The sequence below is a fragment of the Zootoca vivipara genome, chromosome 17 (genome assembly GCF_963506605.1).
Source record: "Zootoca vivipara chromosome 17, rZooViv1.1, whole genome shotgun sequence".
Classification (NCBI taxonomy): Eukaryota; Metazoa; Chordata; class Lepidosauria; order Squamata; family Lacertidae; genus Zootoca; species Zootoca vivipara.
Window position 1 is genome coordinate 31,472,846 of NC_083292.1, and position 17,041 is coordinate 31,489,886.

Below are 17,041 nucleotides of genomic sequence, written 5' to 3' on the forward strand. Positions count from 1 at the left end.
CCTAGAATGGTGGTCAGAAGACAGAACTCATGTCCTTATCCCCAGCCTAGCCCAGTTCAGAGCTCAATTAATCCTTGCCTGTGAGCAACCTCTTCTCCCACCCCACCTCAAGTCAACTCCATTCTACCTTGGGCTTGGCGCAAGGGTACTGGAAGAGGTGCACCTTGCAGAAATCATCTGCAACAGCTACTACCCGCTCGTTGTGGGAACGGCAAAGTGCATTGATGTCGGTGCCATCCGATCCGTCAGGCCACACCCCTGTGAGCGGATGGAAAGAAAGAGGGGGAAGTGAGATGTGATGAGTACTATGGAGAACAAGATGAAATCCAGGTCAGAATCTTACAGGGAGGGGATGTAACTCTGTGGCAGAGAGCATGTAGATGGTCCCAGGATCAATCCCCAGCATCACCAGGTACAGTTGGGGAAGTTCCCTGCCTGAAACCCAGGACAGCTGCTGCCAGTCAGAGTACACAGTAATGAGATGGGCCAATAGCCTAACTATGTTCTCTCTCCCCCTCCCATGTGCTAGGTTAGCACATAGAACCCAGCAGGTTAGCTTCCCAACAAAACCAGTGGAGTAGGCTTGTCTTTCTTATCTCGCCTCCAAACTTACCAAAAACATGAAAGCCCAGCACACAGGTATACGAGGCCCATTCGCGGTCCTTGTTCTCAAAGCGGTTCCTCAGCAGCTTGCAACCTCCAGCAACATCCCCTGAGAACCAGACATGCAAAAGTAAGGGTTAATTTTGTAGAGGATACCTGACTATTGCCCAGAGAGAGAGCACTCCTAGGATCTTGATATTTTCCGGTACAATTCAGTCACAGGCCGAGAGGGGTTATTGTCTTCTGGGCAACCCAGGACCTCCATAGACACTGGCCATATTTGCATCCTGGGGAGGTCACTCTGGTGCTGCTAATGCAGCAGCCGTATGACTTCACCCTCAGAAGTGCACTCCTGAGACAGACAGATGGCAACAACAATTCAGGCACATACTGGCGTTTTCAGGTTGCACAATTAAAGCCAAATGATAGACCTGTGCACCAAACCTGCCTGCTCCCCCCCCCCCCGAAGAAAGCCAGACTTTTGCTATAAGGGATGAGGAAATGCACTAGAAAATGTGGGATAACACTTTGGGCAGTTCAACACTACACACTGAAAGTACACATTGTTGTTGTTTAGTTGTGTCCGACTCTTCGTGACCCCATGGACCAGAGCACGCCAGGCACTCCTGTCTTCCGCTGCCTCCCGCAGTTTGGTCAGAATCATGTTGGTAGCTTCGAGAACACTGTCCAACCATCTCATCCTCTGTCGTCCCCTTCTCCTTGTGCCCTCAATCTTTCCCAACATCAGGGTCTTTTCCAGGGAGTCTTCTCTTCTCATGAGGTGGCCAAAGTATTGGAGCCTCCGCTTCAGGATCTGTCCTTCCAGTGAGCATTCAGGGCTGATTTCCTTAAGAATGGATAGGTTTGATCTTCTTGCAGTCCATGGGACTCTCAAGAGTCTCCTCCAGCACCATAATTCAAAAGCATCAATTCTTTGGCAATCAGCCTTCTTCCCCTAAATAATAATGGGAACTAAAGTTTTCCCCTTCACAGAGCTACAACTCCCAGAACTCTTAATGAGCAACAGTTCCCAGAATTCTTGAGGTGGGGGGGGGCTCATGTACTTTAAATATATGTTGGATGTCCTTTAAATATATGGTGTCATCTAAGCTCCACACAAACTAATCACAGTGAATGCTTGATAAACAGGTGGTCTGGAAGCGAACAGAGACCAGATCACCACATGGGAACAACTACCAGGTCTCAGAATTAACCAAAGGCTCAGGACCTTCCTTTCTCTGCCACTTCAGGGACTTCTCCCAAATTTCTCTTTCCCTAACCAATGGCCCTTACTGCAGAAATAAAACAGCAGCTCCACACCTTGGTAGCTAAAGGAATTACCACACAATGCACTTCAGGGAAGAAGTTTTTTTTTTTAGAGGTTTGTGATTTGGATCTCAGGGTTTTCACCTTGAGCAAACATGTAGCTTCCTTCCCCCTCCTGCTCAGACATGGAACTTACAGTACAGGATTTCATAGTCCCCAGAATTGGACATGATGAATTTCCCATCCTTGGACCAGTCCAGATGTGTGATGAAACTGGAGTGTCCCTGGAGTGCAGGGAGAGAAAGTGTGCAGATTAGCAAGCATCTGGTCTGGTTTTGCTTACCAACGAACCAATCAATAATATGCTCACCGTGCAGCGGCCAAAGCGGGTGTATTTATGCCCACTGTCCTCTACGCTGTAGATATAAATGAAATTGTCGTGGGAGCCAATGGCCAAGAACTCCCCATCTGCCAAAGAAGGTAAAAGCAAAGTTAGAGGCGGGGGGGAGGACAGAGAAACAAATTCCCCAACAGGAAAGGCTGGGGTGGGGGCAAAGGCTCTGTGGTAGAGCATCTGCTTTGCATGCAGAATGGTCCCAGATTCAATCCCTGGCATCTCCAACGATGGCTGGGAAAGGTCCCCTGTCTGAAACCCTGAAGAGCTGCTGCTAGTCAGTATATACAATACAAAGCTAGATGGACCCAGTGATCTGACTTGAGATGAGACAGCTTCCTATGTTCTTATTTAAAGCAGCTGTCCAGCTAGAACCATGAGGACTGGAATCTTCCTTCATTTTTAAGGGAGGAATCTTTGCTCAGTGGTATGGCATCTGCCTTACATACAGAAGGTCCCAGATTGAATCCCTGGCATCTCCAGGTAGAGCTGGTAATAATAATAATAATAATAATAATAATAATAATAATAATAATAATGATGATGATGATGATGTTATTTCTTATACCCCATCCATCTGACTGGGTTACCCCAGCCACCCTGAGCGACTTCCAACAAAAGGTAAAGGAACAAAACATCAAACATTAAATCTTCCCAAAACAGGGCTGCATTCAGATGTCTGAAACCCTGGAAAGCTACTGCCAGTTCGTGCAAATGCAGCTGAGCTAGATGGACCAAAGGTCTGACTCAATATGAGGCAGCTTCCTATGTGGAAACTTAGTAACCGGTGAAAAAGGAAGCAACGGCCTAACCTGGCGAATAGCGCACTACTGAGAGCTGCTCGTTCCCATCTATGTAGCCTGACAACACTTGTTGCGTCTCCGTGTCCAGCACCACCCATCTGTTGGAGGGAGAAAACAAGAGATTCTCTCAGCAGCCAGTGGCCACACCAAAAGGCGCACTTCTTTTCCGGCGTGTAGGTGCACAGAAAGCTGAAATTTAACAGGACAAAGCTCCCCCACTAACTGCATTCTGGCCAGAGGGAGTTTAACCTGTTGATTTTCTGCTTTTCACACAGGTGTTCTCAAGGCCAGAAAATAAATTGGCAACCCTTACTAACGATGCAGGGTTGCCCTTCCCAAGCATGCAAAAGTTGAGGGGAGGGTGGGGTGGAACAAGTAGTTACCGTCCAGAGCTGAACCCCACTGTGACCACTTTCCCACTGGGATGGAAGTCAGCACAGAGCCCTGTCTCCTAGAGAAGAGAGAAAGAGGAATGACATGAGATTTACTGTAAATACTATCATGACATAGGGTGGCTAAGTGGATACGGTGCTATTCATTCAGTGTGTTCAAAGCACAGAACTGCCCCAGTCAGGTGGAAAGAGGCTATGAAAGAGGATTAGACAAACTCCTGGAGGATAAGGCTATCAGTGGATATTAGCCATGTCAGCTATATTTCCCCTCTGCTGGGAAAATTATGCCTCTGAAGACCAACGTCTGGGAATCACAAGTGGGGGCAGAATGCTGTTGCACTAACATCCTGTTCATAGGCTTTCCAGAGGCATTTCGTCAGCCACTGGAAGAACAGGCTACTGGACTGGATAGGCCATTGGCCTGATCCAGCATGTTCATCTGACTGTATTTACTCAAGTCTAATGTGCCGTCAAATCATCTCAATTTTCAGAACCTTGAAACCAAAAAACTGTATTTGCTGGCGAATGTAAATGTGCCATTGAATCTAAGGTGCATCTTAATTTTTGCAACGTAATTTGGCCCAAAAAGGTGAGTGTTAGATTCGAGTAAATAAAGTAAGTTCTTATGTACAGTTTTCATTGTATTTTTTTAAAAAATTTCAGTTTCTAACCCTTACAGTCCCAAAGCATGTTAGCCAATGGCTATTGAAATCTTAGAAGCCAGGGGGGGGGGATTTATTTGCTGAATGAAATTTCCAACAGGACAAGAATTCGCTTCTTTCATGTGTTTTGCGTCTGCTTTGTGTAGGATGATCATGCAGAAACAACACTTCTGGTCGACCCAGATGCCTGCAAGCTGGACATGAGCACAACAGCACTCTGCCTACCTGTGATTCCCAGTAACTGACATAATGCCTCCGATAGGGAAAACATAAGACAACATGGCTAAGCTACTGTCAATAGCCTTGCCCTCCATGGATTTGTCTAATCCTCTTTTTAAAGCCATCCAAACTGATCTCAGGAAACTTTGTCCACTGGCCCATTCCATGGAACGGTACCACATCAATGGCATCGCCGACACCCCTGGGCCATGCCACACGTTCCTCCCCTCCCAGGTCCAGTTACCTCCAGCGTGGTGCTCCAAGCCAGCGCGTGCTCCCCACTATCCCACATGCAGAGCTGCCTGTCATGGGCGCAAGTGACAAAAAGGTCCCGCGAAGGGTGAGTGCCCAGCCCCCACAGTTCGTCCGTGTGCCCCTGCAAAGGAAGAGCATTGAGAAGCAGCTGGAGAAGGAAGGAGCGGCTGAAGAGGAGGCCCTGCGACCAGACCAGACCCACCCCTTTACCTGGATGATGGGCCGGAAGCCCTCCGCCAAGCTCCCCCGTAGCAGGGCATTGCGTGTGGTCCCTACCAGCAGCTCCCCTCTGTCACCCTCGGCGATGGTGCGGACGGCACCAAACTGCTCTGGAATCTGATTGTAAAAGAAGAAGCAGGCATTATAAAGCTGGTCTGTGTGTAAAGTTTGATGAATTTATCCAAGGATGGATTAAAACCCTTTTTCAGCCTGAGGGCTGCATTTCCTTCTGAGCAACCTTCCGAGGGCCACATGCCCATGTGGAAATTCAACGCTTCAAGTTACTTTGCCTTATTGCCTTTTGTTATTTTTAAGGATTTGTAGCAGGCTTCCTCAACCTCAGCCCTCCAGATGTTTTTGGCCTACAACTCCCATGATCCCTAGCTAGCAGGACCATTGGTCAGGAATGATGGGAATTGTAGTCCCAAAATATCTGGAGGGTTGAGGTTGAGGAAGCCTGATTTATAGCAACTCACTGTTCTCCATCAGGGATGGGATCGAAGTGTGTCAAACAAAACCAGAGGGAACCATCTGATGAGATTTTTAAAATTCATATGATTAAATCAGTAAATTTTTCTTTAATTGAGCAACAAGCCTTAACCATAAGGTGTATCCTCCCTCCGGGCGCAAACCTACACTGAGGGGCAAAAGCAGTTAAGAGGCTAACCCCAGATCCCCAAGCGTATTTTAGTAAAAGAAAAACCCACCCCCCAAGACCCTACTGATTCTGGTGGCTGGGGCAAAAAGGTGGGAGAATGTTTGAAGTAGACTCAGGGCCAGGGTGAAAAGACCTCATTGCTTTGATGCGGATGCAAACGGCTTCTTTTTTAATCATCAGATCTATCAGAAAGGATACTTTGTGTGTGTGTCTGTGTCTGTGTCTGTGGGTGAGTGTACCTCAGACTGCGAGTGCAAATGTGTGAGGTGGCCACGCCCACTTTTAGCCACCTCTGGCACGCAGCCCCCAAAGAGTAGGCCAAGGGTGAATGTGGCCTCCTGGCCACATGAGGTTAGCCACCCCCTAAGCTAAAGGATATGGTGGTTATTAGCATATGCCAAGTAATCTCCAAGACCTGCTGTGCAGATCCAGTCACCTCTCTTACCTCCACCTCCTGCAGCAGGGAGAGGCTGGGGCTCCACCGGACTAGGCGCCGGTCCTTGCCGCCGCCACTGAGCACCGAGCCATCGCGGCACAGGCAAAGAGAGAAGATGCTGCCTTCGTGGGCTCGCGTTTGCTTGCTGATCTGGTATGTCTCTGTAAAGAGAGAAGTAAAAACACACCTGTGTCAAACCCTGGTTGAGTTTTGTATTGCTTTTCGGTGACGTGACACGGGGATTGGTGCCAGATTCTCTGTTGGCATGCCTCTCCATAGGAACATAGGAAGGTGCCCTATTGTACAGTCAGACCATTGGTCTATCTTGTTCGCCTCTCCATTGTATATCTATTTATAGTATACAGGTGAAACTTGGAAAATTAGAGTACAGTCGTACCTCGGGTTACGACCACCTCGGTTTGCGAACAGTTCGGGTTACGAACTGCGCAAACCCGGAAGTGTTTTCGCCGCGCGCGCGTGCATAAGCCGCGCGCGCGCGATCGCGCGATTTGCGCATGCGCAAAGTGTGAAAATCGCGAAAATCGCGCTTTGCGCATGCGCAAAATGGCGGCGCCCATCGCGCTCGGGTTGCGAACTATTCGGGTTACGAACTGCGATCCGGAACGGATCGCGTTCGTAACCCGAGGTATTACTGTATCATCGAAAAGTGCATTTATTTCAGTAATGCAACTTAAAAGGTGAAACCAATATATGAGATAGATGCATGACATGCAAAGCAAGATATGTCAAGCCTTTGTTTGTTGTAATTGTAATTATTTGTCATTGGGTGGGTCAATTATAAAGGGAATGTAATTAATGAAATGTAATAGCGATGTTTATTTTTGTACTATTTATTTTATTACTATGGAATTTCCAAAAGAAAGCATTTGTAAAAATTAAAAGAAAAATAAAAAATAAAAAGTTGCATTACTGAAATAAATGCACTTTTTGACGATATTCTAATTTTCCGAGTTTCACTTATAGTACAAGTGACTCCCCACTTATGCTGGGGTTACATTCTGGCGCCCTGCACGCGTAAGTGAAAATCGCGTAATTGGGAAGCATGCTCCAAACACCCTTTAAATGCCTGCTCGGCCGCTCACTCTCCATTCCAGATTTTAAAAAGCTGTTCAGTGGTACCTCAGTTTTCAAGCGTCTCGGAAGCCGAACCTTTCAGTTGTTGAACGCCAAAAACTCAGAAGTAAATGCTTCGGTTTTCAAATGCTTTTTGGAAGTTGAACAGCTTCCACTGCGTTTCCCCCCCCCCATTTTCTCCATTGACTTTGCAGACTGCCCTTTGAGCCTCGATTGTCGAACGTTTTGGAAGTCGAACAGTTTTCCGGAACGGATTGGGTTTGACAACCGAGGTACCACTGTACCAAATTATCCACAACTGGAATTGGAGCTCTGGGGCTGGCTGGAGACTGGAAGACACATGGAAAAGTGGCGGCTACTGCTGCACTACCTCACGTATCAGCTGTTAGGTGGGGAAGCCGAGAAGCCTAAACAAAGCCCCACTGTGCCTGCAGTCTCTTCTCCACCCTAACTGAAGTTCTCTTCGGGCTCCAGGAAGCATCTCTTTGCAAGCTACAAGGACTCTCCAGCTCTCTCCCTCCATTATTTCCCGGCACCATGAGTATACACACAAGTTGATAGCGCGCAAGTGGGGAGTCCCCTGTAATCGTTTCTAAATCTGTGTCTGTCCACATCCCATAGCATATGCAAATTGCATGCAAATCAGCATATGCCCAAGGAACCACCCTAGCAGACCATGGTCTGCTATCACCATTCACCTTCACATACCTTTCGCCCCCTTGCCCAGTGTACGGATGTCAGCAGGCACCCTGGCCCAAGTCAGGATGTTGCCCTCCGAGTCTCCAGTCAGCACATCACTGTTGGTGTCGAACACAAAGCACTGGATGAACTTGGGTTTCTTGTATTTCTGGAAAGATCAGGAAGGGGAGATGCTGATACAAAGATGGCTGGGCAGAACTGGGCGAGGTTCATTCCCGTAACTCTAAGTTCCAGCAGGAAGTTTATCAAGAAATATCTAAAATAATCAAATTGCCTCTTCAGGCTTCTCTATTAATGGTCGTTACTGAATGTGTGGAATGACAGCATGAAAGCTTGTTGTTCTAAATAACTTTCAACACAGATGAAAGCTGCAGCCAGGATTTCAATAGCCCTGTAATGGAAAATTTCAGGGGGGGGGGGCGGGAATCTCCATTTGTCTTTGTAGTACAGTACAAGAACTGAAGGAGTTTGGCTATTGTGGTGGGGGAAATAAACACATAAATTTTGTGTCTTCAAAGGGATGGAGGATCCAGAATGCTTCTACGCCATCTGGTGTGATTTTATTTCTTATGCTTTGGACTTAGATGCCAAACATTCACTGTCTGCAGTGCTGGGTTTAGGGCAGGCAGTGTGGGCTCAAACACAGGGCGCCGAGCTGAGGGGGCACAAAATAATAAAAAATAAAAAGGGCATTATTGTGAAAATAAGAAATATTTAGGGAGGGCAGAGCCAAATTTTGTCCTCGCTCAAGGCACCCTATTACCAAAGTCTGCTCCTGCCGTCCATGCCAGTTTGAGAAATATGTAGGCTTTGCTTTATACTGGTTTGTTACCATTTATTCCCCCCCCCTTTTATTTGTATATGGCAACAACGTAATGCACTGCTACTGTGATTTTGGGTTGTTGAAAAGAAAAAGAAGAGGAGGAGGAGGAAGAAGCAGCTGCTCAAGCAGGAACTTGCACTTGCAATTCTGCCCAGGGTAAAACACTGAAGTTAGCAAATGATAGCATAGCAATCTGGGCATGTGTGTGAGGAGTTGCATGGGAAGAAGAAAAGAGAAAGATTAACTTGGACAAACAACTAACGCCAGGCAAAGCATGGAAACAATGAGAGACTTTTGAGTCGTGAGCATCGATTGGGACAGAATAAAATGTCAGCAGAGACACTGGTCACAACCACACCACACAGCCTTCCCCCTCCCCCGGCCGAGAATCCAGGAAACTGTAGTTTGCCCCTCACAGAGCTACAATTCCCAGCACCCTTAACAGATGACAGATCCCAGGATTCTTTGAGGGAAGCCATGTGATTTAAATGTGAATTAAACAAATAGTGTGGATGTGACCATTAAGTTATCAAGACAGGGCTTAAGGCAGTTGAGGAAAACTCTGGTTGAAAAACGCACCGTAGCTAGCTAAAAAGGGTGCATCTGAGCATGTGCAGGGTGTTTTCTGTCACCACATTTAGCACTCATATTTTCACCGAGGAAGGAACTGGGGTTGACCATCTAAGGCCTGGCATTCAGAAGCCTTCCCTCCCCACTTCTCCCTCCCTATTGTCTATTATTTAAGGCCCCCAACTTTACCAACGACCCCTCCGCCACGCATGCACACACACACACACACACACCAGCATTGCCTCACCCCAAAGATCCCCTGCTTCTTTGTTAGGCTGTTTCCACTCCAGGTCCAGAAATAGACATGAGATTTCCCAGTGGTGATTATGTTGCTGCTGTCTTGGGGGTTGAACTCCACAGTCAGGACAGATTCATTGGTACTCTGCAAGGAGCATTGCGATCGGGTGGATGGGTGGAGGACATGGGTGGGGAGTAGAAGGAAGAAGATATCAGGCGATGTGGCCTCTCAGCACCACCAAAAATGCCCACAAGAATTATTCAAAGTGCTGTAAGTCTCCCAAAGCGCCTTTTAACTTTAGTTATGTGTGTAGGGAAGATCAAACCTCCAGACAAGCAGATCATCGCCTTATTGCTGCACTCCTGAAATGATCTGAAGAAAAGGCACTTTTCGCATTGCTGTTATTTTAGTGGGATTGTTTCATTGTGTACTTTGAATTAGGGATGTTTATATTTTTATAACTGGCTTTTAAGCTTTGTGGGTTAAACCACAGAGCCTAGGGCTTGCCGATCAGAAGGTCGGCGGTTCAAATCCCTGCAACGGGGTGAGCTCCCATAGCTCGGTCCCAGCTCCTGCCAACCTAGCAGTTCGAAAGCACGTCAAAGTGCAAGTAGATAAATAGGTACAGCAAGAAGGTAAATGGCGTTTCCGTGTGCTGCTCTGGTTTGCCAGAAGCGGCTTTGTCATGCTGGCCACATGATCTGGAAGCTGTACGCCAGCTCCCTCGGCCAATAATAGGAGATGAGCAGCGCAACCCCAAAGTTGGTCACGACTGCATCTAATGGTCAGGGGCCCCTTTACCTTTACCTTTAAATCACTTTGAAGTTTATTTTGGCATTAAGCAGTAAATTAATAATAATAATAATAACAATGGTGATTATTATTATTATGATGGAGATGATGATGTTATGAGGAGCCACCCCCCAAATTATTGCTACAGTATTTTTTTTTTACTTTGTTTTTTATTTGGGTGGTGTCTCTGCCTCTGTGGAATGACCTCCTTGCTGGGGTGCATGTTTCCCTGACTCATATGCCAGCTAAAACTCTAACACTTTTTCTGGGCTTTCATGGTGTTTTTAATTATGCTATTTATACAATTAGAATTATTTTAATGCTTTTGTTTCTTATTAATTATCCTTTTTTGGTGGGAGGGGGGGTAAGCTGCATTTTGACAAAAATGCTTGCACTGGTGTAACAATCGTAATAGTGCAAAGTCAAATTCCACCCACCGCATTCAAATCAGATGAGACAGCAAAGCCAGGCCTCTCCACACAGACAAGAGAGAGGGTCTTTTGGCTCCCCAGTTGTGGAAGCTCTCCACAGTCAGGCCCAAAGTGATGCCTTTGCTGACACCTTTTCAGCACCAATGGACCACAATGAGGCTGTTTGCTGTTACTCAGACTCTCAAACCTTCTACTGCTGCTGTTGGGGGCTGCATATATTTTTTTATGAACTGAATGTATTTTTGTGTGCATGTGTTCTTATTACCATGTGTTGTTGTTTTTACTTACCTTTATGCTTTTTAAAAATGTTGTGAGTTGCTTGGAGATCTTTTTGTGTAACAGGCAACAAACAAGTTCAAATAACAACAACCACCACCACAGTACTCACTTTGATTTCAGCCTGCTTGGTACCACGGGCACAGTCCCAGACAGAGAGCATGTGCTCGTTGGACTCGTCTATCACACATAAGTATGCCCCCTCATCCTGGAGGGAGATAGGAACACAGGGAGCTGCTTTACAGAGAGTTAGTTCACTGTCCACCTAGCTCAATCTTGTCTACACTGATTGGCAGCAGCTCTCTAAAGGTCTCAGGCAGAGAGTCTTTCTCCGCCCTAACTAGAGATGCCAGAGATTGAACCTGGGACCTTCTGCATGCCAAGGGGATGCTCTACCACAGGGGTTGCCCTACTGTGATCTGGGGACCACCAGTGGTCCATGAGCTTCATTCATTGGAGGGAGAACATAGCCATTGTAGGTAGCAGCATCTTACACGATGGACCCTATGATCATAACACAAGGTTCCATTATGGCAGGCATCCCCAAACTTTGGCCCTCCAGATGTTTTGGACTACAATCCCCATCATCCCTGACCACTGGTCCTGTTAGCTAGGGATCATGGGAGTTGTAGGCCAAAACCTCTGGAGGGCCGCAGTTTGGGGACGCCTGCATTATGGTGTGAAGCAGTTAGCTCACTGCTTGCTCTGGGACCTATGGCGTTAACTTATGAAACTTAAAAGTGGAATGCCATAGTTTACTGTGTATAAGACGATGGTTTTTTACTCTAAAATAATGTTTGAAATTGGGGGTCATCTTATGCATGGATAGCGCAGATGGGCGATTGGTTTCAGCCACGAGCAGGAGATTGTCATTGGCGATTGTGCGGGTGATTGGTGGCTATGGCAAGGGCTGTGGCAATTGGGCAGGCAATTGGTGGCAATTGTTGATTGGTGACAATTGTTGATTGTCTGCTGCTGTGGCAATTGGGCAGGCGATTGGTGGCTGCTGGCGGTGAGTGGGCAGACAATTGTTGTTTTCGGCAATGCATGCGACTGGCAGCGTTGGTCAGGTGGGTGAATGATTTTCGGCAACCCCCCCCCCACAAAAATCTCAACAACTCTGGGCAATCCCCCCCCAATTTTCTTAATTTGTAGTCCCCCAAAATAGGTGTCGTCTTATACATGGGGGCGTGTTATACACAGAAAAATACGGTATATACGTAATTTTGAAAATTATATATAAGGATCGGCGCTCAAGAGAATAAGTGTATAATAGTATTTTGTGTGGGATAACCAGTCTCATATAACCAACATGCTTAAGTCTAATTAATGCATGAAGTAAGTTGTCCTGCCAGGCTTAGCTATGTCAACTTACATTGGGAGGAAATAGGTGATCAGGCCTATTGTCCTCCCCTAGTCTACCTGAGAAGCCCAGAGTATAAAGAGGTTTGAAATGATGGCTCCAGCTCAGACCACATGGCTTTCACAAGCCAGTCTTGAGTTCCTATACTAATAATTTAGGAACTTTCACCATTTTGTAAATAAGCTACGTTTTACTGTCTGTGCTCTGAAACACATGAACCTGACCTCTGAAGCGTTCATAAGTAAACCCATTTTTAATTTACCAAACGTGTGGGATTTTCCCCCTGTGCTTATGGAAGTGTAAAATTTTGGAAATAAACTTTTAAAGGGACATTCTGGAACTCACTTTAAAGGGCACATATTTTAAAGGTCTAACAGTCTGTATTTCCACAATTTGCTGCATGTTTTGTGGTTTTAAACCTCTCTTGGGATCCTCTCACCAAAGAGTACTTGCCCCAAACTTGGATCTTGGCATCCAGAAATTCTCCTTTTTATATGCCTATTTTTTCCTTGAACCAACCAACATATAGGATGGCGAAGTTCTAACACTCACAGCTGTGGAGAAAGCAAGGGAACCAACTCCTCTCTCAAAGCTGCCCTGACCAATTTCTAGCAGGGTGCTAAGGTTGGACGAGTCCCAGATGTGAACAGAGGGTTGCAGAGGCTGTAAGGAGAGTGGGAAGAGAAATAAGAAAGGTCAGCTTCCCTGTGTAAAGAGGTAGAGCAAAAAGAGGTGGAGATCAAAACAAGCCAGTACTATATATAGAAAGCACATTGCTAGTAGCAGAATATTAATTCAAATGGACTATCTATCTATCACAGAGTAATTAATTTTAATATGTTATATTTTAATAACATTAATATCCTCCTTTCTGCAAGTAACTCACACCTGCTTGGTTTTTTATTTGTGCGCACGCACACACACTTTATTAATGGGTTCCACCTGCTGTCAGTAGCCAGACCAATAGAAGAGTTTGCCATTTAAGTGCATTCTGTTTTGATAGGTTATTGAACTCCATCTTTGATGTCTGTGTAACCAGGCAGTAGGGCAGTTAGGTAATTTTAGATTCTGGACTTAGCGTGGTCTGATTGGGAAGCAGGAAGAGATGTTTTTCAACCCTGCATCCCCAGAAGTTTATTTGTTTACAAAAAATATTTATATACCACATACCACTGTATCATAAAGCTGTATCTCAGCAGTTTACAGCAATGTAAAAATGTAAAAACGTAAAACCAAACAATGAGATCATAACAAGCTAAGAACAAGTTAAAAGCACAAAGAATTTTTTGTGCTGCCGAGACCACATAACACCGGTCTTGAAAGACCTACATTGGCTCCCAGTACGTTTCTGAGCACAGTTCAAAGTGTTGGTGCTGACCTTTAAAGCCCTAAATGGCCTCGGTCCAGCATACCTGAAGGAGTGTCTCCACCCCCATCGTTCTGCCCTGAGGTCCAGCACTGAGGGCCTTCTGGCGGTTTCCTAATTGCGAGAAGCCAAGTTGCAGGGAACCAGGCAGAGGGCCTTCTCAGTACTGGCGCCTGCCCTGTGGAATGCCCTCCCATCAGATGTCAAAGAGAAAAACAACTACCAGATTTTTAGAAGACATCTGAAGGCAGCCCTGCTTAGGGAGGCTTTTAATGTTTAATAGATTATTCTATTTTATTTTTCTGTTGGAAACCGCCCAGAGTGGCTGGGGAAACCCAGCCAGATGGGCGGGGTATAAAGAATAAATTATTATTATTATTAAAAGCAAGTTGTTGAACTACAGTTCCTATCATCCCATAAATCCTGCTAGGGATTGTGGGGGGTTGTAGTCCAGCAACATCTGGCTGCCAAGGTTGAAGAACACTGGTTTGGACAGCATTTTGTAGTACTTCAAAATGTGAAAGGCCACCAGCCCTATTGTGTTTGGGAGAACTCTGGCTCATTTCGCTGAGTGGAGCCCCAAACCTCTCTGCCCCGAAGTCTGAAATCTGATGGCACCACTGCAGTCAATTAATCTTATCTCTGGGCAAAAAGCTTATAAGCCATGTAGGGGGGAAATCACGGCCTTGGGTCCCTCCCAGCTCTAGGGGTTTACCTTGCCATCCTTGTCCACACCAGCCATCTGCCCCGAAGCAACACGGACTTTGTCAGGATGCACTGCTAGGCTGAAGAAAGAACAGACTCACAAGAGGAAAGGCCCAATCCATCATCTGCTCCCAAGCTCAAAGTCACCTAATCTCTTCGCTCCAGAGAAGGTGAAAACTGCTTTGCTCAATCAGATTCTCTACCCCCACCCCCCATGGACCAAAGCACAGGAACTCACAATTTTCACTAAGTTTCTTCCATTTCATGTAAGTGAGATTTAGTGGATCCTGGACGCAGCGGTGGACTTTGGGCTTTCAAATTTCAGTTGCACCCTGTGCAACGCCAAAATTCAGCATCTCTCTCCCCCCCCCTGCTTTTTGTTCTAATTCATCTTTGCAGTGCCCCCTGCACCACCCTCTTGGTTCAGCACCCAGTGCAGGCAAACCAGTCACACTCCCCTAAATCTGCCTCTGCTGGATGATTATGGTGAACAGGGTGCTGCCCCACCTACTCTCAGCCACCAAGCCCCACACACCTGCCTGCCTTCTTACTTACTTACAACCAGGCCAGTGGGGGGGGGCCATGCCTGTTGGCTTCTTCTTCCTCCTCCTGTCTCAGTGATCCAGGGAGGATGATGGTTGGCTCTGCCTGTCATTGGCTCTGCCTCTGCCTGTCATTTGCTTTGGCCAGTCCCATTGGATGCCAGCCGCCACTGGTGAGACTAGGTGCCTGTAGTGGAGTGCCTATTTCTTGCATCATGGGAGAGTGAGCACAACCATTTGTCTATATGTTTCCTGTGCCTGTCCCTGTGTTGTGGGAGTACATATAGGTAATATACACCGGAGTACTGGAGTAGGTCTCAGGTCTGGGAAATGGCTCCCGCAACTCACCAGCGCACGCAGTCAGTGTGCCGCAGGTAGTGGCGTTGTGTGCGATGTTGCACGTGATACAGCACAACCACACAGGCAATGAAGTAGACCAGCTCTCCTGATGTCAACACGTAGAGGTTGGAGCGGCAGTCGCGGCCCCGGTACCCATATCTGGGACGGGCGTCAAGGAGCAAATAACCGACACAAATGCAAAACGGGGAGGACAAGGGAGCCACAACTGCCTGCTCTCTGTGTCACTGGGGACTCAAGCGATGACTCTGACATCTTTCGTGAAAACACCCCTGTGAGGGAGGCCACTATTTCAGGGTCCAAAATGGTGGGACTTAAACCAGGAAGAACTGGGTGCTAGTCCCTGCTCATGTTGCAAAGCTCAATTGGTGACTTTGGACTGGTTTGCTTAACTCTCAACCCAACCTACCTTACAGGGTTGTTGTGTGGATGAAAGTGTCAAATCTGTGTGTGCCACCCTGAGCTTCTTGGAGGAAGGCTGGGATAATAATAATAATAATAATAATAATAATAATAATAATAATAATAATAATACAAACAAACAAACAAACATAGGAAGCTGCCTAATCCCATCAAACTATTGGTCTATATAGCTCAGTGTTGTCTACATTGACTGGCAGCAGATTTCCAAGGTTTCAGGCAGGAGGTTTTTCCCTCCAGCTCTACCTGGAGATGCTGAGGATCGAACCTGGGACCTTCTCCATGCAAAGCAGATTTCTACCACTGATCTGCAGTTCTTTCCCTCAACCTAGTCAACTAGAAACAAAAAACAGAGAAGGTAGAATCTAAGTGTAAATTTAAATAATAATCCTCCTCCTATGCCCTAGATCTGCATGCTTTAATTCAGAGATAGCCAGCCTCCTGTCCTGCACACAATGTGGACTATGACTCCCATCATCCTTGACCGTTGGCCATGCTGGCTGGGGCTGATGGGAAATGGAGTCCAAAAAACCTGGAGGGTGCCATGTTGGCTACCTTTGGTTTATAGGGCACAGTCAGTGCTCCTCAGAGTCACTTCTCCAGGTGCCACTCCCATGTGGGGTAAGACAGATAACACAGAGAGAAGGGGGTGAGGGGGGAAAAAGGGAATGAGTGTTATCTGTCCATTTCTATTCCTCTCAGTCTATTCTTCTCAGTCTCTCATTTTCTCATTTGCCAGCCCGGTGCCCTCCAGATATCGTGAACTACAACTCCCATCATTGATCATTGGTGATGCTGGCTGAGGCTCATGGGAAATGGAGTCCAACAACACCCAAAGGGCACCAGGTTGGCTACCCCTCCTTGAATGGGTTTCGTTGGGGAAACAGTGTTATTCTGTGGTGGCTACTGTGCTTTAGGAAAGGCTGGAGCAGGCGGGTGGCGGATGAAGGAATGAGGTCTCCTCCTTCCTCAAAGGATACACCCAGTCCAGCTTCAGCTTCTCGGTTGGCAGCTCCATGCGCAGCTCCTCGTAGTTGAGGAAGTCGGAAGGGATGTACATGGTGATGGGGCGGCCACGCAGGAACATCTTTGTGGAACGTCCTTCTAAAGGGACAGAAAAACAGAAGGAGGGAACAGGTGGGCATCAGCAGCTGGAGCACAACAAATGCCAAACCCACCTTGGCCCAAGAAGTCAATCAGCATGTCTTCTGGTATGGAGGTCCTGCCCCTCAAACGACCAAGCATCACCCACTTTTCAGGACTCCTGATGCAACCAGGAGAATCAAGTGATAAAACTTTGCCTAAGCTCCTATCTTAAGGATGGAGAACCTCAGGCCTAGGGGGTCAAATGCAATCCACACCCCCAGGCCTCTCTATCCAGACCTATCTCGGTACCCCTAAGAAAACTGCAGCTCCCAGGATTCTTTGGAGGAAGCTGTTACTGTTTAAAGTGCTGT

The 17,041-nt window shown here is 46.8% G+C and overlaps 1 protein-coding gene across 2 annotated transcripts in view; it reads right to left on the minus strand.

The window, feature by feature from the left end:
- EML3 (EMAP like 3) overlaps positions 1–17,041 on the minus strand; it is a 42,848-nt gene that overhangs the window by 1,240 nt on the left and 24,567 nt on the right. The window contains exons 8-23 of one of the 2 annotated variants that reach the window (XM_035097842.2): positions 16,565–16,688; positions 15,156–15,305; positions 14,276–14,345; positions 12,747–12,857; positions 10,944–11,039; positions 9,342–9,476; positions 7,711–7,849; positions 5,917–6,068; positions 4,805–4,930; positions 4,584–4,715; positions 3,450–3,517; positions 3,076–3,164; positions 2,240–2,337; positions 2,066–2,153; positions 614–712; positions 128–258 (exon numbers count right to left, since the gene is read on the minus strand). In XM_035097842.2, the coding sequence (XP_034953733.1) occupies positions 128–258; positions 614–712; positions 2,066–2,153; positions 2,240–2,337; positions 3,076–3,164; positions 3,450–3,517; positions 4,584–4,715; positions 4,805–4,930; positions 5,917–6,068; positions 7,711–7,849; positions 9,342–9,476; positions 10,944–11,039; positions 12,747–12,857; positions 14,276–14,345; positions 15,156–15,305; positions 16,565–16,688 (1,808 nt within the window). The remainder of the gene's footprint in view (positions 1–127; positions 259–613; positions 713–2,065; positions 2,154–2,239; positions 2,338–3,075; positions 3,165–3,449; positions 3,518–4,583; positions 4,716–4,804; positions 4,931–5,916; positions 6,069–7,710; positions 7,850–9,341; positions 9,477–10,943; positions 11,040–12,746; positions 12,858–14,275; positions 14,346–15,155; positions 15,306–16,564; positions 16,689–17,041) is intronic. The other variant, XM_060269730.1, reaches the window with a different exon arrangement.